Source organism: Crinia signifera, chromosome 4 (assembly GCF_055691185.1).
Source record: "Crinia signifera chromosome 4, ASM5569118v1, whole genome shotgun sequence".
Taxonomy (NCBI): domain Eukaryota; kingdom Metazoa; phylum Chordata; class Amphibia; order Anura; family Myobatrachidae; genus Crinia; species Crinia signifera.
The window spans coordinates 72,271,969-72,295,944 of record NC_139220.1 but is presented as its reverse complement, the minus strand read 5'-3'; the positions used below and the strand labels follow the sequence as shown (position 1 = coordinate 72,295,944).

General features: G+C 41.5%; 1 protein-coding gene across 6 annotated transcripts in view; it reads right to left on the bottom strand.

Moving 5' to 3' along the window:
- ACSL6 (acyl-CoA synthetase long chain family member 6) overlaps positions 1-23,976 on the bottom strand; it is a 226,455-nt gene that overhangs the window by 104,075 nt on the left and 98,404 nt on the right. For all 6 annotated transcript variants that reach the window (XM_083181844.1, XM_083181845.1, XM_083181843.1 and 3 more), the window contains one exon: positions 2,105-2,219. In XM_083181844.1, coding sequence (XP_083037970.1) covers positions 2,105-2,219 — 115 coding nt within the window. The remainder of the gene's footprint in view (positions 1-2,104; positions 2,220-23,976) is intronic.

Sequence of the window (23,976 nt, the reverse complement as noted above, 5' to 3'; positions counted from 1 at the left end):
AGCATTTCAACAGAAGTGGCAGGAGCGTGCCGGAGATGTTTGCGGTGGCCCGCAAAATTTGCGGACACTTTCGGCATTCTGCCACTGCCTGCCGAAGGCTGGAGTGGCAGCAAAAAATGCCCAATCTGCCCTGCCATCAGCTTAAACAAGAGGTGTTGACGTGCTGAAACTCCACCCTCTATATGCTGCAGAGGATGGAGGAGCAGCAAAAGGCCATTCAAGCCTACACAGCTACCTATGACATAGGCAGAGGAGCGGGGCTGCACCTGACTCAAGGGCAGTGGAGGCTGATTTCCGTGTTGTGCAAGGTTCTCCAGCCGTTTGAACTAGCCACACGTGAAGTCAGTTCCACTGCCAGCTTGAGTCAGGTGATTCCCCTGATCAGGCTGTTGCAGAAGCAGCTGGATAAAATGAAGGAGAAGCTAAAGCGTAGCGATTCCACAAAGCATGTCGCTCTTGTGGATGAAGCCCTCCATACACTTTGCCAGGATACGAGGGTGGTCAGTCTGTTAAAGTCAGAGGAATACATTTTGGCCACAGTGCTCGATCCTCGGTTTTAAAGCGTATTTTGTGTCTCTGTTTCCAGCGGACACAAGTCTACAAAGGTGCAAAGACCTACTGGTCAGAAGAATGTCATCTGAAGGGGACCGTGTCACGGCCCCAGCTCCTCCTTCATTTTCTCCCACACCTGTGCCTGTGAAATAGCTGCAATTTCCCATACAATCCGCTGGTGGGGATGCAGGGTAGGCACAAGGTAGTTTGAACATCTGGTCTGGACTAAAGGACCTGGAAACGATTGCTGACATGTCGCTGCATTGGATGCTGTCACCATTGAAAAAACGGTGGAGGATTACTTTGGTGACAGCATCCAATTAGACATGTCAGACAGTCCTTACCCTGTACTGGCAGGAAAAAAAAAACAGTTTTGAAGCCCCTGTTCAAACTGGCTCTATTTTACCTGAGTTGTCCCCCCTCCAGTGTGTACTCCGAAAGAGTTTTTAGTACAGCGGGGAACCTGGTCAGTGAGCGGCAAAGGAGGTTGCTTCGGCAAAATGTTGAGAAGATGATGTTTATAAAAATGAATTATCAATTATTCAATGAAGACCAGGAATTGCCTCCAGAGATTTTAACGGGACCTGTAATTGTGGAGTCCAGCGGGGACGAATTGATAATCTGTGAGGATGAGGAAGTACACACTGAAGGGGGCGAGGAATTAGAGGAGGAGGAGGATGATGAGTGACAATGACATCTTGTCGCTGTAGAGCCAGTTTATACAGGGAGATATTATGAATTGTTTTTTTTTTTTTTGTGGGGGCCCAAACAAACCAATCATTTCAGCTACAGTTTTGTAGGCCCTGTCGGTGAAATGTTTGGTTTGTTAAAGTGTACATGTCCTATTTTCACAACATAAGGGTTGGTGGAAGAGCCCAAGGACAATTCCATCTTGCATCACCATTCATTAATCCCACTGCCTACAGTTATTCATGGGGTAACTGGACTTGTCTTTCAATGCATACAACTGCTTGCATTCTTCTTGACAGTGGTAATACATTTAATAAATTATAATCAATCACAGAGCTGACCAATCCCACTGCTGAGATTAATTGATTGCTGCACAAATCGCTCAGTGCCCCTCGGCTGCACATCGTAAACACGATCAAGCCAGATACGATTAGGAAGGAAGCCACCCATAATAACTTGTATACAGCTCCAACCCAGGGGTAAAAGTGGTCCTAGAGTGGTGGGGGAACTCTTTTCCATCTGCAGCTTTGTAGACATAAGGGTGGGTGGGAGGGCCCAAGGACAATTCCATTGCATCACCATTCATTACTGGGTTGACCATACATGGCTGATGGATCAGACATGGCTACTGGATTAGTGTGTTAAGGGAGAGGAGGCTGCACACTGGGGGTCATATTATAAACTGGCCACATGGGGCTTGTTCTTGTCATGAATGCATGAATGTATGGGGAAATAAAATGCCCTTATCATCATTAAAGGTTCCTTGGCTTCTTGATTGGCTTAGACAAATAGCTCTAGACATATATTATACAGGTCACAGTATCCAGTCAATACAAATGTAATGCATTCTACAGTATATTACCAGATATGTGCAGTCCTCTCTGGAAGACCTCATACATTGTCCTTGCATCATCATAATAGTGTGTAAGCAGGTGTGGGCCGTCTCCTAGCACAGAATGGCGAGCACCATTACTGCCCTACAAAAAAGATGGAAATAAATAAGTATACTGATAATTCATGCCCTTATATACAGTATCAGCTTTGCTGCCGTCTCTAAACTACTTTATTTAAACTACTTAAATATTGTAGGAATGTACACAATGTGTTTTTATCACCAACTAAATGGAATAAACAAGTCACAAAAACATACATATTAATCTACATTCTGTTTAATAGATTTGACTGGCTTAAGACCTGAGCTACACGTAGCATTTTAGCTCAATTGCAGCATGTTGGGGTTGGATCTGGTGAACTTGGCACCACTGCATATGTGAGGATGGCAGCATAGGAGAAACTGTGCAGGCTCCTTCCTGCCAAGCGGGACCCGCTAAACCGCTATCTGTGGCCCTAGCCTTAGGAAAACAAATTCGTACATGCAATCAAACATGAAAGAGGGTTTTTAAAATGACAGAAATAACATAAATGTACAACAGTAAGTGCCCCGATAAACAAAGTAATGCTCTGGTCGAAGTAATCTTGCAATTTTTGTGTTGTGGTGGAATTGGTGTATTCATCTTGGAATGAAGAGGCTGTGCTCTGTCAGCGCCTGGAATTTGGATTGCTGTTTTGTTTGTGTGTGTGGAGATGATACTCTACAGTATGTCCAAGGTCTACCGTGAAGGAACAGTACAGGAGGGTGCTGACGAGGAGGTCTGGGCAAGGCGAGTCAGGAGTACGGCTGTCTGGAGCTCCGGAGCTCAGCTCCTATGTGAGACAGCTGCAGCAGCAAGATGGCTCCAGCATCCGACCTCCGCCCAGGAGCCCCACAGCGGCAGGCCCGATATCTCATCAGCAGGTGTTTAGAGTTAGAATCTGAGGTGACCAGAATGAGCCAAAAGGCTTCCCTCACCACCACAGGCAGTCTGGGAGGGTACACGTGTGCAGGATGGGCTTGCAGGTTATCTGTAGCTGGGAGCAACAGGAGAGTACTTCCACTCACTTGTCCGTTGAAGCCAACCCCCCCCCCCCCCTGACCATTATTTTATTTGTTTTCTCTCCCCCCACTTCCACTAACTGTATGTTTCCCACAAGGTTTTGCTCTTGGTCCTCTCCTTTTCTCTCTTTATAGGTCTTATTTAGGTGAACTTATTAGCTCTTTTAGGAAAAGAAAGGATGTTGTGCCGGCGCTGGCTGTTTTAAGAATAATATAATGCACGGTTCTCAGAGAAATATAACAATTTATTAATAACAATATTGTAACAATATAAAAAGTATAAAAAGGTGAATCACTTGGTGAAAAATTGAAGCTAGTTATCACGGGGATAATCAAATATTTGAGCTGGATTAGCTTAGAGTTCAATTTGTGAATAAAAGAATTAAGCTGTATATTACCATCCCATTTGGCCCGATTTGAATGGCCTGATGTTGTGACACGATGTCCAAATAAGGTGTCCTATAATTTCAAGGACTCAAGGTTCCCACTAGTGTCCTCTTGTATACATCTGGATCATTTTAGGGATCATGCAGTTTTCCCACAAGTAAGGCAGTCCAGGAAAAACGAGGGTCTTTGGGGAGAGATGGACGGGTCACTTGGCAGAGAGGATGATGGCAAAGAAACAGCGGTATTCACAGGTGCTCAACGCGTTTCCCCGGGTATCACCGGCTTCATCAGGAGCAAGTATGTTTGTGATGGGTTCAGGGCATGGTTTTATACCTGATAGCTAATCAACTATGAGATTCACCTGCGTACATAATTACATACTAAAAACATTTCTATTTTGAGAACCGTGTCTTTCAATATTAGACATAACAGTCATATTTATAATGGAGGCAGTCATATAATCATAAAACCATTTTGTATATCAGAAAAGGTTTTTTATATTAAGAAAAAGAAAAAGAAATCAGGGAGGTCCCTTTGTTGGGTCATGTGACCCGCAGTAATTTGTTCCGTTTTCGGATAGAGGAATAGGTCAAAGTATTTACTTACATATTTTGGGAGATGCTTCCCTGGTTGTGCCGCAGTGGTCTCCGCGGCGTATCGCCGTCACGAGCCGATTGCCGGTATCAGCAACGTTGGCGGCGACCCACACACGGGGTTCCGGGCACAACAGATGCGTTGCCGAGCAACAGACGCGGTCACGTGATGCATAACGTGATTCGCGTCGCGCTCGGCAACAGGATATGTATCCTTAGCCGCACTCGTCTGCCGGGGAAGACAACGTCATTACATCACACACGTGTGATGCTCCACGGCAGGGAGGCGGGGTCCGGACACAGTATCGCGTTGTCATAGCAACGCCCAAGTGTCCGATCTCAAGAGATCTGACCAGGGAGCATATTATACTTAAATATGGATCCTATTATGCAAATCCACGTATGAGTTTAAACACAGGCAGTATACCAAATAATGATATTATTATAAAACATCTTTCACTTGTGATGGTCATTTCAAATGAGACAGGCAAATAGCAAAGAATGAAGTACATAAGAATATGGAGTTATTATAAAAACACTAATATATAATATATAGAATATACATAATATACAGAAGAATCATGAAATGTAATCAATAAATGATCAATGAAAAAAGGGGGGGTCATGTAAAACAATCAAGAGTGAAGAAACTTTTTGATATATATATAAACAATAATTCATAATAGATAATTAATATCCATAATAATAACGATAATGCAATAATGAAAAATGAATGAATAATAAATAAAAAATAAAAAATATAATCAATAATATAAAGATAAATAAATAAATATGAAAAAATATATGAAAAATATGGTACTTGTTTCCTATCTGGGCGCCCAGGTTTTCTACGTACGGCACCGTAATGAAATCGGATCGCATCGCATCGTACACATACACGATATTGAACGATGCGATGCGATGCGATGCGATCCGATTCGATTTTCCATAGGAAACAATGTGAAATGGCTCAATTTAGCCAAATTCTCATAGGAACAATAGTAAATGGCCCAAAAACACCCCTGAACATTGAAATGTCCCCCCAAAAGTAGTTTACGCCACCCCGCCATCAACGTGAACCCGAAGCGTGGCGAGCGCAGCGAGCCCGCGAGGGGCAGCGGTACGCGTCCTCCGACCTTTTCATGCCCTACTATCCACGTCGGCGTGGAGTGAGAATAGAATAGTGTGGCGAGCGCAGCGAGCCACCGAGCCCGAAGCGTGGCGAGCGCAGCGAGCCCCGCGAGGGGACGCGGATACCTTCACAGTTATACGCGTCCCCTCGCGGGCGACGCGGACACCTGGGAAGCCCGCGAAGGGACGCGTTTACCTGTGAAGGTATCCGCGTCCCCTCGCGGGGCTCGCTGCGCTCGCCACACTATTCTATTCTCAACTCCACGCCGACGTGGATAGTGGGGGTATGAAAAGGTCGGAGGACGCGTACCGCCGCCCCTCGCGGGCTCGCTGCGCTCGCCACGCTTCGGGTTCACGTTGATGGCGGGGTGGCGTCAACTACTTTTGGGGGGACATTTCAATGTTCAGGGGTGTTTTTGGCCCATTTACTATTGTTCCTATGATAATTTGGCTAAATTGAGCCATTTAACATTGTTTCCTATGGGAAATCGAATCGGATCGCATCGCATCGCATCGCATCGTTCAATATCGTGTATGTGTACGATGCGATGCGATCCGATTTCTCTACGGAGAATAGCATGGTGCGCAATTAACTTAGTGGGCGCCCAGATAGGAAACAAGTACCAAAAATATAATATAAAAATATAAAAAAGAGAGGAAAGAAAGGAGGCTGATAATGCATAATATCACAATATAGTGTTCAATTCGATAGTTTCATTTAATCCATCTGGATGTAATGAATTAAATTTCAGTGTCCAAAAGATCTCTCTTTTACACAATAGATTAAATCGATCACCACCTCTCGGAGTGTGAACGATATGTTCTAAGCCTGTGATAGATAAGCAGGTTGGGTCAGCATTATGGTGATTTTTGTAGTGTCTAGATACACTATGTTGTAAAAAGCCCTTCAAAATATTGCGTCTGTGCTCCATAAATCTTGTGCGTAAGCATCTTGTAGTTCTTCCAATATAGGGGAGATTGCATCCGCATTTTAGAAGATATATCATATATGTGGAGTCACAGTTCATAAAAGATCTGGGTATATGAGACAAATAATCGGAGGGGGTTGTTGTAATAGAGGATTTTTTAATGTGTTTGCACATCGTGCATTTGTTCTTCCCACATTTAAAAAAACCCTTTGGTTTTTCTGGGAGCCATGTTAGATGGTCACATGTCTTTTTTGGAAGTCCTAGAGTAGTCTCTTTTTGTAGATGGCTAGGTGCTAAGATCGTTTTCAAAGTTCTGTTCTTTTTATATATCATTTTTGGTTTTTGGGGAATGATTTTGGTTAGTATTTTATCTTGATGTAGTACTCTATAGTTTCTCATAATTATGTTTTTAATCTCTCCTGCACAATTATTAAATTTACTGCTAAAGGCTATGTCTCTCTCCGTTGTTTCTAAGGGGGTTTTATCTGAGATTCTTTTTTCTTTGGTGAGTTTTTGAGTATTATTTTGTTTGAGTAAATCTTCTCTGTTAAGTAAAAGTGTTTTTTGTATGCCTTCCTCTAGTAGATATTCTGGATATTCCCTCTCTCGAAAGGATTCAGACAGAGCATTCGCTTGTTTCAAAAATTGGTCAGTTTCTGTGCAGTTGCGCCGAAGGCGCATGAACTGGCCCTTTGGAATACTGGTCTTCCATGGCATGTAATGACCACTCTTAAAATGAACATAAGAGTTGGTATTGACTGGTTTGATATAATTAGAAGAGATAATTTTGTTGTTTTTAATCTCGAGAGTCACGTCCAAGAAGTTAACAAATGACTCACTGAAGGTGTGTGTGAAGGACAAATTATAATCATTAAGATTAAGAGAATTAACAAAATTAGTGGCAGATGTGGAATCCCCATCCCAAATTATAATAAGATCATCAATATAACGGCCATAGTAGACCAGACTCCGCGCCCAGCTGCTCCCCCACACATGGGTCTCCTCCACCTCCCCCATGTATAGGTTTGCATAGCTGGGCGCAAATCTGGTCCCCATGGCCGTCCCCATCACCAGTAAAAAATATTCACCATGGAACGTAAAATAATTGTGTGAAAGGATAAAAGAAATACTATTAATAATAAAGTCCCTATGTTCCGACTCCAGATCAACATCCATTTCTAATCTTCTCTGTACCACCTCACATCCCAATCCATGTGGGATGTGGGTGTACAGAGCACTGACATCCAGTGTTAGAAAGGCATAACTGTCTTTCCATTCGATGTTTTGAATTTTATTGAGTAAATCTCGAGTGTCTTTGATATAAGATCTGAGAGTCGGAACATAGGGTTGTAGGTAAAAATCAACATAATGGGAAAGGTTGGCTGTGACAGAACTAATACCAGAAACTATAGGGTGCCCAGGAGGTGTGGTGAGGGATTTGTGAATTTTAGGTAAAAAATAAAAAGTGGGCGTGATAGGATGTGTGGGTAGGAGAAATTTGTATTCCTCCTTGGACGTGACTCCCGATACAACTGCTTTATCTAACATTGTTTTAAGTTCATTCAAAAAAACAACTGTCGGATCCTTTGTCAAGAGAGAATAAAATTTGGTGTCATATAATTGTCTATAGGACTCTTCAAGATAATATTGTCTACTCATAATGACAACCCCCCCCCCCCCCCCTTATCGGCTTCTTTTATAATTATTTGTTTGTCTTGTTGTAAGTTTTTTAGGGCATTTTTCTCTTTTTGATTTAGATTTGAGGTTCTGTATTGTTTTGTGTTTTCTTTAAGACAAAGTTCTTTGAAGTCTTCCAGGGTTATTTTGTAAAATGATTCAATACTAGAGCTTTTAGCACTGATGGGAAAAAATTCAGACTTGTTACGAAAATGAGTGATATTTGGTTTCTGAAAATTATAGATTTTTATTTCAGTGGGTTCTGTATTATTAGATTCCCATAGTTCCTCTAGTTGTAATAAGGTTGTGGTATCTGTCTGGTCAAGGATAATTGGAATTGAGTCATCTTTTCTTAGGGTTAGTTCTTTCTGTGCAAAAAAACGTTTCCTGCACAGAGTACGTATAAATCTATTTAACTCCACAAAAAGATCAAAAATGTTTGGAGGACTAGTGGGACTGAATTTTAATCCCTTTTGAAGGACTGATAGATGATTTTCGTCCAAGATCTTTTCTGACAGATTAAACACACATTGTATTTTTGGGGATTTTATACATGTTTTAAATTTCGCTTTGACGCGTTTACCTCCTCTATTTCCTCTATGCTGTCGTCTCTTCGTCTTTTTGGGGAGTCTCGATTTGGGTATGGGTGATTCAGATCCCATCTGGCTGTTTTGGGGCGGGCTCCCAAAAAAGACGAATGAGACTCCTGATAATTTCTTTGTTCTTGGATTGGTTCTATTTGGGGTTTTCTAGAATAATTTTTTGATGTACCCTCATTTGGGCGGGGATCTCTGTTTGTATATCTATTATAAAGTCTGTATCTATTTTGTGGGGAATCATAATTTTTATACTGTGGTATATTATGGCCATTATGATATGGGACATAATGTCCCTCTCTATCGTTTGTTTCTATCCGATTTCTAGGTTCTGTCTGTCTCTTGAAAGATCTTACTTTGTCATTTTGGTAATCCCAAAGGTCTCGTTTAAATTTCTTTTGTTTGGTCAGGACTAGATCTTTTTCAAATTTTAACAACCTGTCATTTATCTGTTTGTCTTTTTCAATAAAAAACTCATCTGTTTTGAATTTATCCAAAGATTTTTTCATATCCTCAATTTCTTTCTCTATAGAGCTGACTCTATTCATTCTATATTTGACCAATAGTTTCATCAAGGAGAGAGAGCATGAGTCCAGAAGCTGATCCCACTCTTGTTGGAACTCTGGGTCATTCTGGAAGATAGAGTTCTTAAGAATTCTCAATCCTCTTGGGATCATTTTTTTCCCAATATAATGCTCCAAATTAGTGGCATCTAGCCAGTTTCTGGACTCTGCTTTCATCAGATCTTCCATTTTGTGGAGATCTTTGTACCAATCATTTTTATCTTTTTCCAATGGAACAAAATTGGTATTACAATCTGACCAATTAGACATATATGACTGCCTCCTGTCTCGACGATCTGAATAGTTCGAAAAACAGCTCATGATTGCTGCACCACACTGACTAGATAAACAGATAAATTGGACAGTGTGTGGTGCGCTATCAACAGCTGCCGGCACTTGGGTTGTCAGACCCAAATAGTTATGCAAAGGAAAAGAAAGGATGTTGTGCCGGCGCTGGCTGTTTTAAGAATAATATAATGCACGGTTCTCAGAGAAATATAACAATTTATTAATAACAATATTGTAACAATATAAAAAGTATAAAAAGGTGAATCACTTGGTGAAAAATTGAAGCTAGTTATCACGGGGATAATCAAATATTTGAGCTGGATTAGCTTAGAGTTCAATTTGTGAATAAAAGAATTAAGCTGTATATTACCATCCCATTTGGCCCGATTTGAATGGCCTGATGTTGTGACACGATGTCCAAATAAGGTGTCCTATAATTTCAAGGACTCAAGGTTCCCACTAGTGTCCTCTTGTATACATCTGGATCATTTTAGGGATCATGCAGTTTTCCCACAAGTAAGGCAGTCCAGGAAAAACGAGGGTCTTTGGGGAGAGATGGACGGGTCACTTGGCAGAGAGGATGATGGCAAAGAAACAGCGGTATTCACAGGTGCTCAACGCGTTTCCCCGGGTATCACCGGCTTCATCAGGAGCAAGTATGTTTGTGATGGGTTCAGGGCATGGTTTTATACCTGATAGCTAATCAACTATGAGATTCACCTGCGTACATAATTACATACTAAAAACATTTCTATTTTGAGAACCGTGTCTTTCAATATTAGACATAACAGTCATATTTATAATGGAGGCAGTCATATAATCATAAAACCATTTTGTATATCAGAAAAGGTTTTTTATATTAAGAAAAAGAAAAAGAAATCAGGGAGGTCCCTTTGTTGGGTCATGTGACCCGCAGTAATTTGTTCCGTTTTCGGATAGAGGAATAGGTCAAAGTATTTACTTACATATTTTGGGAGATGCTTCCCTGGTTGTGCCGCAGTGGTCTCCGCGGCGTATCGCCGTCACGAGCCGATTGCCGGTATCAGCAACGTTGGCGGCGACCCACACACGGGGTTCCGGGCACAACAGATGCGTTGCCGAGCAACAGACGCGGTCACGTGATGCATAACGTGATTCGCGTCGCGCTCGGCAACAGGATATGTATCCTTAGCCGCACTCGTCTGCCGGGGAAGACAACGTCATTACATTACACACGTGTGATGCTCCACGGCAGGGAGGCGGGGTCCGGACACAGTATCGCGTTGTCATAGCAACGCCCAAGTGTCCGATCTCGAGAGATCTGACCAGGGAGCATATTATACTTAAATATGGATCCTATTATGCAAATCCACGTATGAGTTTAAACACAGGCAGTATACCAAATAATGATATTATTATAAAACATCTTTCACTTGTGATGGTCATTTCAAATGAGACAGGCAAATAGCAAAGAATGAAGTACATAAGAATATGGAGTTATTATAAAAACACTAATATATAATATATAGAATATACATAATATACAGAAGAATCATGAAATGTAATCAATAAATGATCAATGAAAAAAGGGGGGGTCATGTAAAACAATCAAGAGTGAAGAAACTTTTTGATATATATAAACAATAATTCATAATAGATAATTAATATCCATAATAATAACGATAATGCAATAATGAAAAATGAATGAATAATAAATAAAAAATAAAAAATATAATCAATAATATAAAGATAAATAAATAAATATGAAAAAATATATGAAAAATATAATATAAAAATATAAAAAAGAGAGGAAAGAAAGGAGGCTGATAATGCATAATATCACAATATAGTGTTCAATTCGATAGTTTCATTTAATCCATCTGGATGTAATGAATTAAATTTCAGTGTCCAAAAGATCTCTCTTTTACACAATAGATTAAATCGATCACCACCTCTCGGAGTGTGAACGATATGTTCTAAGCCTGTGATAGATAAGCAGGTTGGGTCAGCATTATGGTGATTTTTGTAGTGTCTAGATACACTATGTTGTAAAAAGCCCTTCAAAATATTGCGTCTGTGCTCCATAAATCTTGTGCGTAAGCATCTTGTAGTTGTTCCAATATAGGGGAGATTGCATCCGCATTTTAGAAGATATATCATATATGTGGAGTCACAGTTCATAAAAGATCTGTGTATATGAGACAAATAATCGGAGGGGGTTGTTGTAATAGAGGATTTTTTAATGTGTTTGCACATCGTGCATTTGTTCTTCCCACATTTAAAAAAACCCTTTGGTTTTTCTGGGAGCCATGTTAGATGGTCACATGTCTTTTTTGGAAGTCCTAGAGTAGTCTCTTTTTGTAGATGGCTAGGTGCTAAGATCGTTTTCAAAGTTCTGTTCTTTTTATATATCATTTTTGGTTTTTGGGGAATGATTTTGGTTAGTATTTTATCTTGATGTAGTACTCTATAGTTTCTCATAATTATGTTTTTAATCTCTCCTGCACAATTATTAAATTTACTGATAAAGGCTATGTCTCTCTCCGTTGTTTCTAAGGGGGTTTTATCTGAGATTCTTTTTTTTTGGTGAGTTTTTGAGTATTATTTTGTTTGAGTAAATCTTCTCTGTTAAGTAAAAGTGTTTTTTGTATGCCTTCCTCTAGTAGATATTCTGGATATTCCCTCTCTCGAAAGGATTCAGACAGAGCATTCGCTTGTTTCAAAAATTGGTCAGTTTCTGTGCAGTTGCGCCGAAGGCGCATGAACTGGCCCTTTGGAATACTGGTCTTCCATGGCATGTAATGACCACTCTTAAAATGAACATAAGAGTTGGTATTGACTGGTTTGATATAATTAGAAGAGATAATTTTGTTGTTTTTAATCTCGAGAGTCACGTCCAAGAAGTTAACAAATGACTCACTGAAGGTGTGTGTGAAGGACAAATTATAATCATTAAGATTAAGAGAATTAACAAAATTAGTGGCAGATGTGGAATCCCCATCCCAAATTATAATAAGATCATCAATATAACGGCCATAGTAGACCAGACTCCGCGCCCAGCTGCTCCCCCACACATGGGTCTCCTCCACCTCCCCCATGTATAGGTTTGCATAGCTGGGCGCAAATCTGGTCCCCATGGCCGTCCCCATCACCTGTAAAAAATATTCACCATGGAACGTAAAATAATTGTGTGAAAGGATAAAAGAAATACTATTAATAATAAAGTCCCTATGTTCCGACTCCAGATCAACATCCATTTCTAATCTTCTCTGTACCACCTCACATCCCAATCCATGTGGGATGTGGGTGTACAGAGCACTGACATCCAGTGTTAGAAAGGCATAACTGTCTTTCCATTCGATGTTTTGAATTTTATTGAGTAAATCTCGAGTGTCTTTGATATAAGATCTGAGAGTCGGAACATAGGGTTGTAGGTAAAAATCAACATAATGGGAAAGGTTGGCTGTGACAGAACTAATACCAGAAACTATAGGGCGCCCAGGAGGTGTGGTGAGGGATTTGTGAATTTTAGGTAAAAAATAAAAAGTGGGCGTGATAGGATGTGTGGGTAGGAGAAATTTGTATTCCTCCTTGGACGTGACTCCCGATACAACTGCTTTATCTAACATTGTTTTAAGTTCATTCAAAAAAACAACTGTCGGATCCTTTGTCAAGAGAGAATAAAATTTGGTGTCATATAATTGTCTATAGGACTCTTCAAGATAATATTGTCTACTCATAATGACAAACCCCCCCCCTTATCGGCTTCTTTTATAATTATTTGTTTGTCTTGTTGTAAGTTTTTTAGGGCATTTTTCTCTTTTTGATTTAGATTTGAGGTTCTGTATTGTTTTGTGTTTTCTTTAAGACAAAGTTCTTTGAAGTCTTCCAGGGTTATTTTGTAAAATGATTCAATACTAGAGCTTTTAGCACTGATGGGAAAAAATTCAGACTTGTTACGAAAATGAGTGATATTTGGTTTCTGAAAATTATAGATTTTTATTTTAGTGGGTTCTGTATTATTAGATTCCCATAGTTCCTCTAGTTGTAATAAGGTTGTGGTATCTGTCTGGTCAAGGATAATTGGAATTGAGTCATCTTTTCTTAGGGTTAGTTCTTTCTGTGCAAAAAAACGTTTCCTGCACAGAGTACGTATAAATCTATTTAACTCCACAAAAAGATCAAAAATGTTTGGAGGACTAGTGGGACTGAATTTTAATCCCTTTTGAAGGACTGATAGATGATTTTCGTCCAAGATCTTTTCTGACAGATTAAACACACATTGTATTTTTGGGGATTTTATACATGTTTTAAATTTCGCTTTGACTCGTTTACCTCCTCTATTTCCTCTATGCTGTCGTCTCTTCGTCTTTTTGGGGAGTCTCGATTTGGGTATGGGTGATTCAGATCCCATCTGGCTGTTTTGGGGCGGGCTCCCAAAAAAGACGAATGAGACTCCTGATAATTTCTTTGTTCTTGGATTGGATTATTGTTTATATATATCAAAAAGTTTCTTCACTCTTGATTGTTTTACATGACCCCCCCTTTTTTCATTGATCATTTATTGATTACATTTCATGATTCTTCTGTATATTATGTATATTCTATATATTATATATTAGTGTTTTTATAATAACTCCATATTCTTATGTACTTCATTCTTTGCTATTTGCCTGTCTCATTTGAAATGACCATCACAAGTGAAAGATGTTTTATAATAATATCATTATTTGGTATACTGCCTGTGTTTAAACTCATACGTGGATTTGCATAATAGGATCCATATTTAAGTATAATATGCTCCCTGGTCAGATCTCTCGAGATCGGACACTTGGGCGTTGCTATGACAACGCGATACTGTGTCCGGACCCCGCCTCCCTGCCGTGGAGCATCACACGTGTGTGATGTAATGACGTTGTCTTCCCCGGCAGACGAGTGCGGCTAAGGATACATATCCTGTTGCCGAGCGCGACGCGAATCACGTTATGCATCACGTGACCGCGTCTGTTGCTCGGCAACGCATCTGTTGTGCCCGGAACCCCGTGTGTGGGTCGCCGCCAACGTTGCTGATACCGGCAATCGGCTCGTGACGGCGATACGCCGCGGAGACCACTGCGGCACAACCAGGGAAGCATCTCCCAAAATATGTAAGTAAATACTTTGACCTATTCCTCTATCCGAAAACGGAACAAATTACTGCGGGTCACATGACCCAACAAAGGGACCTCCCTGATTTCTTTTTCTTTTTCTTAATATAAAAAACCTTTTCTGATATACAAAATGGTTTTATGATTATATGACTGCCTCCATTATAAATATGACTGTTATGTCTAATATTGAAAGACACGGTTCTCAAAATAGAAATGTTTTTAGTATGTAATTATGTACGCAGGTGAATCTCATAGTTGATTAGCTATCAGGTATAAAACCATGCCCTGAACCCATCACAAACATACTTGCTCCTGATGAAGCCGGTGATACCCGGGGAAACGCGTTGAGCACCTGTGAATACCGCTGTTTCTTTGCCATCATCCTCTCTGCCAAGTGACCCGTCCATCTCTCCCCAAAGACCCTCGTTTTTCCTGGACTGCCTTACTTGTGGGAAAACTGCATGATCCCTAAAATGATCCAGATGTATACAAGAGGACACTAGTGGGAACCTTGAGTCCTTGAAATTATAGGACACCTTATTTGGACATCGTGTCACAACATCAGGCCATTCAAATCGGGCCAAATGGGATGGTAATATACAGCTTAATTCTTTTATTCACAAATTGAACTCTAAGCTAATCCAGCTCAAATATTTGATTATCCCCGTGATAACTAGCTTCAATTTTTCACCAAGTGATTCACCTTTTTATACTTTTTATATTGTTACAATATTGTTATTAATAAATTGTTATATTTCTCTGAGAACCGTGCATTATATTATTCTTAAAACAGCCAGCGCCGGCACAACATCCTTTCTTTTCCTTTGCATAACTATTTGGGTCTGACAACCCAAGTGCCGGCAGCTGTTGATAGCGCACCACACACTGTCCAATTTATCTGTTTATCTAGTCAGTGTGGTGCAGCAATCATGAGCTGTTTTTCGAACTATTCAGATCGTCGAGACAGGAGGCAGTCATATATGTCTAATTGGTCAGATTGTAATACCAATTTTGTTCCATTGGAAAAAGATAAAAATGATTGGTACAAAGATCTCCACAAAATGGAAGATCTGATGAAAGCAGAGTCCAGAAACTGGCTAGATGCCACTAATTTGGAGCATTATATTGGGAAAAAAATGATCCCAAGAGGATTGAGAATTCTTAAGAACTCTATCTTCCAGAATGACCCAGAGTTCCAACAAGAGTGGGATCAGCTTCTGGACTCATGCTCTCTCTCCTTGATGAAACTATTGGTCAAATATAGAATGAATAGAGTCAGCTCTATAGAGAAAGAAATTGAGGATATGAAAAAATCTTTGGATAAATTCAAAACAGATGAGTTTTTTATTGAAAAAGACAAACAGATAAATGACAGGTTGTTAAAATTTGAAAAAGATCTAGTCCTGACCAAACAAAAGAAATTTAAACGAGACCTTTGGGATTACCAAAATGACAAAGTAAGATCTTTCAAGAGACAGACAGAACCTAGAAATCGGATAGAAACAAACGATAGAGAGGGACATTATGTCCCATATCATAATGGCCATAATATACCACAGTATAAAAATTATGATTCCCCACAAAATAGATACAGACCTTATAATAGATATACAAACAGAGATCCCCGCCCAAATGAGGGTACATCAAAAAATTATTCTAGAAAACCCCAAATAGAACCAATCCAAGAACAAAGAAATTATCAGGAGTCTCATTCGTCTTTTTTGGGAGCCCGCCCCAAAACAGCCAGATGGGATCTGAATCACCCATACCCAAATCGAGACTCCCCAAAAAGACGAAGAGACGACAGCATAGAGGAAATAGAGGAGGTAAACGCGTCAAAGCGAAATTTAAAACATGTATAAAATCCCCAAAAATACAATGTGTGTTTAATCTGTCAGAAAAGATCTTGGACGAAAATCATCTATCAGTCCTTCAAAAGGGATTAAAATTCAGTCCCACTAGTCCTCCAAACATTTTTGATCTTTTTGTGGAGTTAAATAGATTTATACGTACTCTGTGCAGGAAACGTTTTTGGTACTTCTGTAGTTTCACGGCGCCGCCGCGCGCACACTCTGTCTCAGAAACTTGGCAGACTGCCAGAGGCTCTGATTAACCGTGCGCGTGCCGCTCTAGCTCAGACAGAGTGTGCTCGCGCCGCTCTAGCTGTACTGACAGCTATGTAAACAGCGTGGCGGCCGGGCAGCAGCAGCAGCGCGCTGCCCAGGCGCTGGCAAGTCACTGTGGTACTTGTAGTTCCACAGTGAAATAGGCAGCGCCTGGGCAGCGCTGACAACAGCGGGGGCAAGTGGACACACCCCCGGGCACAACGCTGACGTGCCGGGGCTTGTAAAGTACTCACCCCGGCACACCGCTGTGTCCCCCATGTACACGCTAAATCCAATGGCTTGCAGCCTAGATCTAGGCGCTAATGCGCCTGGATTCACACTCCCTGCAAGCCGCTAAGGAGGAGGGGGGCGCCTGGATTTAGGCGCAAAACCCTCTGAATCCAGGCGCCTTGAGAGCCGCTAAGGAGGAGGGGGGCGCCTGGATTTAGGCGCAAAACCCTCTGAATCCAGGCGCCTTGAGAGCCGCTAAGAAGGAGGGGGGCGCCTGGATTTAGGCGCAAAACCCTCTGAATCCAGGCGCCTTGAGAGCCGCTAAGAAGGAGGGGGGCGCCTGGATTTAGGCGCAAAAGCCAGGCTCCCTGGGAGCCGCAAAGGTTGTAATAGAGGATTTTTTAATGTGTTTGCACATCGTGCATTTGTTCTTCCCACATTTAAAAAAACCCTTTGGTTTTTCTGGGAGCCATGTTAGATGGTCACATGTCTTTTTTGGAAGTCCTAGAGTAGTCTCTTTTTGTAGATGGCTAGGTGCTAAGATCGTTTTCAAAGTTCTGTTCTTTTTATATATCATTTTTGGTTTTTGGGGAATGATTTTGGTTAGTATTTTATCTTGATGTAGTACTCTATAGTTTCTCATAATTATGTTTTTAATCTCTCCTGCACAATTATTAAATTTACTGATAAAGGCTATGTCTCTCTCCGTTGTTTCTAAGGGGGTTTTATCTGAGATTCTTTTTTTTTGGTGAGTTTTTGAGTATTATTTTGTTTGAGTAAATCTTCTCTGTTAAGTAAAAGTGTTTTTTGTATGCCTTCCTCTAGTAGATATTCTGGATATTCCCTCTCTCGAAAGGATTCAGACAGAGCATTCGCTTGTTTCAAAAATTGGTCAGTTTCTGTGCAGTTGCGCCGAAGGCGCATGAACTGGCCCTTTGGAATACTGGTCTTCCATGGCATGTAATGACCACTCTTAAAATGAACATAAGAGTTGGTATTGACTGGTTTGATATAATTAGAAGAGATAATTTTGTTGTTTTTAATCTCGAGAGTCACGTCCAAGAAGTTAACAAATGACTCACTGAAGGTGTGTGTGAAGGACAAATTATAATCATTAAGATTAAGAGAATTAACAAAATTAGTGGCAGATGTGGAATCCCCATCCCAAATTATAATAAGATCATCAATATAACGGCCATAGTAGACCAGACTCCGCGCCCAGCTGCTCCCCCACACATGGGTCTCCTCCACCTCCCCCATGTATAGGTTTGCATAGCTGGGCGCAAATCTGGTCCCCATGGCCGTCCCCATCACCTGTAAAAAATATTCACCATGGAACGTAAAATAATTGTGTGAAAGGATAAAAGAAATACTATTAATAATAAAGTCCCTATGTTCCGACTCCAGATCAACATCCATTTCTAATCTTCTCTGTACCACCTCACATCCCAATCCATGTGGGATGTGGGTGTACAGAGCACTGACATCCAGTGTTAGAAAGGCATAACTGTCTTTCCATTCGATGTTTTGAATTTTATTGAGTAAATCTCGAGTGTCTTTGATATAAGATCTGAGAGTCGGAACATAGGGTTGTAGGTAAAAATCAACATAATGGGAAAGGTTGGCTGTGACAGAACTAATACCAGAAACTATAGGGCGCCCAGGAGGTGTGGTGAGGGATTTGTGAATTTTAGGTAAAAAATAAAAAGTGGGCGTGATAGGATGTGTGGGTAGGAGAAATTTGTATTCCTCCTTGGACGTGACTCCCGATACAACTGCTTTATCTAACATTGTTTTAAGTTCATTCAAAAAAACAACTGTCGGATCCTTTGTCAAGAGAGAATAAAATTTGGTGTCATATAATTGTCTATAGGACTCTTCAAGATAATATTGTCTACTCATAATGACAAACCCCCCCCCTTATCGGCTTCTTTTATAATTATTTGTTTGTCTTGTTGTAAGTTTTTTAGGGCATTTTTCTCTTTTTGATTTAGATTTGAGGTTCTGTATTGTTTTGTGTTTTCTTTAAGACAAAGTTCTTTGAAGTCTTCCAGGGTTATTTTGTAAAATGATTCAATACTAGAGCTTTTAGCACTGATGGGAAAAAATTCAGACTTGTTACGAAAATGAGTGATATTTGGTTTCTGAAAATTATAGATTTTTATTTTAGTGGGTTCTGTATTATTAGATTCCCATAGTTCCTCTAGTTGTAATAAGGTTGTGGTATCTGTCTGGTCAAGGATAATTGGAATTGAGTCATCTTTTCTTAGGGTTAGTTCTTTCTGTGCAAAAAAACGTTTCCTGCACAGAGTACGTATAAATCTATTTAACTCCACAAAAAGATCAAAAATGTTTGGAGGACTAGTGGGACTGAATTTTAATCCCTTTTGAAGGACTGATAGATGATTTTCGTCCAAGATCTTTTCTGACAGATTAAACACACATTGTATTTTTGGGGATTTTATACATGTTTTAAATTTCGCTTTGACTCGTTTACCTCCTCTATTTCCTCTATGCTGTCGTCTCTTCGTCTTTTTGGGGAGTCTCGATTTGGGTATGGGTGATTCAGATCCCATCTGGCTGTTTTGGGGCGGGCTCCCAAAAAAGACGAATGAGACTCCTGATAATTTCTTTGTTCTTGGATTGGATTATTGTTTATATATATCAAAAAGTTTCTTCACTCTTGATTGTTTTACATGACCCCCCCTTTTTTCATTGATCATTTATTGATTACATTTCATGATTCTTCTGTATATTATGTATATTCTATATATTATATATTAATGTTTTTATAATAACTCCATATTCTTATGTACTTCATTCTTTGCTATTTGCCTGTCTCATTTGAAATGACCATCACAAGTGAAAGATGTTTTATAATAATATCATTATTTGGTATACTGCCTGTGTTTAAACTCATACGTGGATTTGCATAATAGGATCCATATTTAAGTATAATATGCTCCCTGGTCAGATCTCTCGAGATCGGACACTTGGGCGTTGCTATGACAACGCGATACTGTGTCCGGACCCCGCCTCCCTGCCGTGGAGCATCACACGTGTGTGATGTAATGACGTTGTCTTCCCCGGCAGACGAGTGCGGCTAAGGATACATATCCTGTTGCCGAGCGCGACGCGAATCACGTTATGCATCACGTGACCGCGTCTGTTGCTCGGCAACGCATCTGTTGTGCCCGGAACCCCGTGTGTGGGTCGCCGCCAACGTTGCTGATACCGGCAATCGGCTCGTGACGGCGATACGCCGCGGAGACCACTGCGGCACAACCAGGGAAGCATCTCCCAAAATATGTAAGTAAATACTTTGACCTATTCCTCTATCCGAAAACGGAACAAATTACTGCGGGTCACATGACCCAACAAAGGGACCTCCCTGATTTCTTTTTCTTAATATAAAAAACCTTTTCTGATATACAAAATGGTTTTATGATTATATGACTGCCTCCATTATAAATATGACTGTTATGTCTAATATTGAAAGACACGGTTCTCAAAATAGAAATGTTTTTAGTATGTAATTATGTACGCAGGTGAATCTCATAGTTGATTAGCTATCAGGTATAAAACCATGCCCTGAACCCATCACAAACATACTTGCTCCTGATGAAGCCGGTGATACCCGGGGAAACGCGTTGAGCACCTGTGAATACCGCTGTTTCTTTGCCATCATCCTCTCTGCCAAGTGACCCGTCCATCTCTCCCCAAAGACCCTCGTTTTTCCTGGACTGCCTTACTTGTGGGAAAACTGCATGATCCCTAAAATGATCCAGATGTATACAAGAGGACACTAGTGGGAACCTTGAGTCCTTGAAATTATAGGACACCTTATTTGGACATCGTGTCACAACATCAGGCCATTCAAATCGGGCCAAATGGGATGGTAATATACAGCTTAATTCTTTTATTCACAAATTGAACTCTAAGCTAATCCAGCTCAAATATTTGATTATCCCCGTGATAACTAGCTTCAATTTTTCACCAAGTGATTCACCTTTTTATACTTTTTATATTGTTACAATATTGTTATTAATAAATTGTTATATTTCTCTGAGAACCGTGCATTATATTATTCTTAAAACAGCCAGCGCCGGCACAACATCCTTTCTTTTCCTTTGCATAACTATTTGGGTCTGACAACCCAAGTGCCGGCAGCTGTTGATAGCGCACCACACACTGTCCAATTTATCTGTTTATCTAGTCAGTGTGGTGCAGCAATCATGAGCTGTTTTTCGAACTATTCAGATCGTCGAGACAGGAGGCAGTCATATATGTCTAATTGGTCAGATTGTAATACCAATTTTGTTCCATTGGAAAAAGATAAAAATGATTGGTACAAAGATCTCCACAAAATGGAAGATCTGATGAAAGCAGAGTCCAGAAACTGGCTAGATGCCACTAATTTGGAGCATTATATTGGGAAAAAAATGATCCCAAGAGGATTGAGAATTCTTAAGAACTCTATCTTCCAGAATGACCCAGAGTTCCAACAAGAGTGGGATCAGCTTCTGGACTCATGCTCTCTCTCCTTGATGAAACTATTGGTCAAATATAGAATGAATAGAGTCAGCTCTATAGAGAAAGAAATTGAGGATATGAAAAAATCTTTGGATAAATTCAAAACAGATGAGTTTTTTATTGAAAAAGACAAACAGATAAATGACAGGTTGTTAAAATTTGAAAAAGATCTAGTCCTGACCAAACAAAAGAAATTTAAACGAGACCTTTGGGATTACCAAAATGACAAAGTAAGATCTTTCAAGAGACAGACAGAACCTAGAAATCGGATAGAAACAAACGATAGAGAGGGACATTATGTCCCATATCATAATGGCCATAATATACCACAGTATAAAAATTATGATTCCCCACAAAATAGATACAGACCTTATAATAGATATACAAACAGAGATCCCCGCCCAAATGAGGGTACATCAAAAAATTATTCTAGAAAACCCCAAATAGAACCAATCCAAGAACAAAGAAATTATCAGGAGTCTCATTCGTCTTTTTTGGGAGCCCGCCCCAAAACAGCCAGATGGGATCTGAATCACCCATACCCAAATCGAGACTCCCCAAAAAGACGAAGAGACGACAGCATAGAGGAAATAGAGGAGGTAAACGCGTCAAAGCGAAATTTAAAACATGTATAAAATCCCCAAAAATACAATGTGTGTTTAATCTGTCAGAAAAGATCTTGGACGAAAATCATCTATCAGTCCTTCAAAAGGGATTAAAATTCAGTCCCACTAGTCCTCCAAACATTTTTGATCTTTTTGTGGAGTTAAATAGATTTATACGTACTCTGTGCAGGAAACGTTTTTGGTACTTCTGTAGTTTCACGGCGCCGCCGCGCGCACACTCTGTCTCAGAAACTTGGCAGACTGCCAGAGGCTCTGATTAACCGTGCGCGTGCCGCTCTAGCTCAGACAGAGTGTGCTCGCGCCGCTCTAGCTGTACTGACAGCTATGTAAACAGCGTGGCGGCCGGGCAGCAGCAGCAGCGCGCTGCCCAGGCGCTGGCAAGTCACTGTGGTACTTGTAGTTCCACAGTGAAATAGGCAGCGCCTGGGCAGCGCTGACAACAGCGGGGGCAAGTGGACACACCCCCGGGCACAACGCTGACGTGCCGGGGCTTGTAAAGTACTCACCCCGGCACACCGCTGTGTCCCCCATGTACACGCTAAATCCAATGGCTTGCAGCCTAGATCTAGGCGCTAATGCGCCTGGATTCACACTCCCTGCAAGCCGCTAAGGAGGAGGGGGGCGCCTGGATTTAGGCGCAAAACCCTCTGAATCCAGGCGCCTTGAGAGCCGCTAAGGAGGAGGGGGGCGCCTGGATTTAGGCGCAAAACCCTCTGAATCCAGGCGCCTTGAGAGCCGCTAAGAAGGAGGGGGGCGCCTGGATTTAGGCGCAAAACCCTCTGAATCCAGGCGCCTTGAGAGCCGCTAAGAAGGAGGGGGGCGCCTGGATTTAGGCGCAAAAGCCAGGCTCCCTGGGAGCCGCAAAGGTGGTTTAGCATCTAAATTTAGACGCTAAAGCGCCTGGATTTAGTTGGGTGGAGGGGTACATCTAAATTTAGACGCAAAAGCATCTAAATTTAGCTGGGTTTAGAGGTACACTATTAAAGCCCGTCCACAGTGGCAGTAGTCGACGCAACAGCTGTCGACTGTGTAAATCCCACTATCCACGCCCACCCGAAGCGTGGCGAGCGCAGCGAGCCCCGCGAGGGGCGGCGGTACGCGTCCTACGACCTTTTCATACCCCCACTATCCACGTCGGCGTGGAGTTGAGAATAGAATAGTGTGGCGAGCGCAGCAAGCCACCGAGCCCGAAGCGTGGCGAGCGCAGCGAGCCCCGCGAGGGGACGCGGATACCTTCACAGGTAAACGCGTCCCCTCGCGGGCTTCACAGGTGTCCGCAGCGACGCGGACACCTGTGAAGCCCGCGAGGGGACGCGTTTACCTGTGAAGGTATCCGCGTCCCCTCGCCACGCTTCGGGCTCGGTGGCTCGCTGCGCTCGCCACACTATTCTATTCTCAACTCCACGCCGACGTGGATAGTGGGGGTATGAAAAGGTCGTAGGACGCGTACCGCCGCCGCTCGCCACGCTTCGGGTGGGCGTGGATAGTGGGGATGATTCAGGAACACATTCACACCTGCACACTCACACACCTGAGACAGTGAAGACGACATTTTCGGCAACTGTTCACTTTTTTTTTAGTTGAAATTCAAGTGAAATTTAACTTTTTTTTTGTTGAAATTCAACATAACTGTAGAATCTAAATGATTCAATGACATGAAATAATCATAAACACTAAAAAGTCCAACAATAATTTAAAAGTCATGATTTAGTCAGTAGAGCAGGAAGGAACTTCGGCGTCTACGTCACCACCAGCATTTTCAGTAGACGGACCTGCTGTGTCGACATCACCGCCGGAAGGACCTACTGTGTCAACAGCACCGCCAGCATTCTCTTTCTCGACCAGGGGGAGCAGGGTCAGAGCGTGCCAAATACGATGGAAGGGGTCCTGGGCCCCTAAACTCTGCCTCCACATAAATTCCTGAAGGTATGAATCGAGGTAATGGCGTGCGGTACCCCTCTGGCGTTTATTACGCCACTTACAGCTGCCCCAGAGTCGCTCCACATTCTGGGT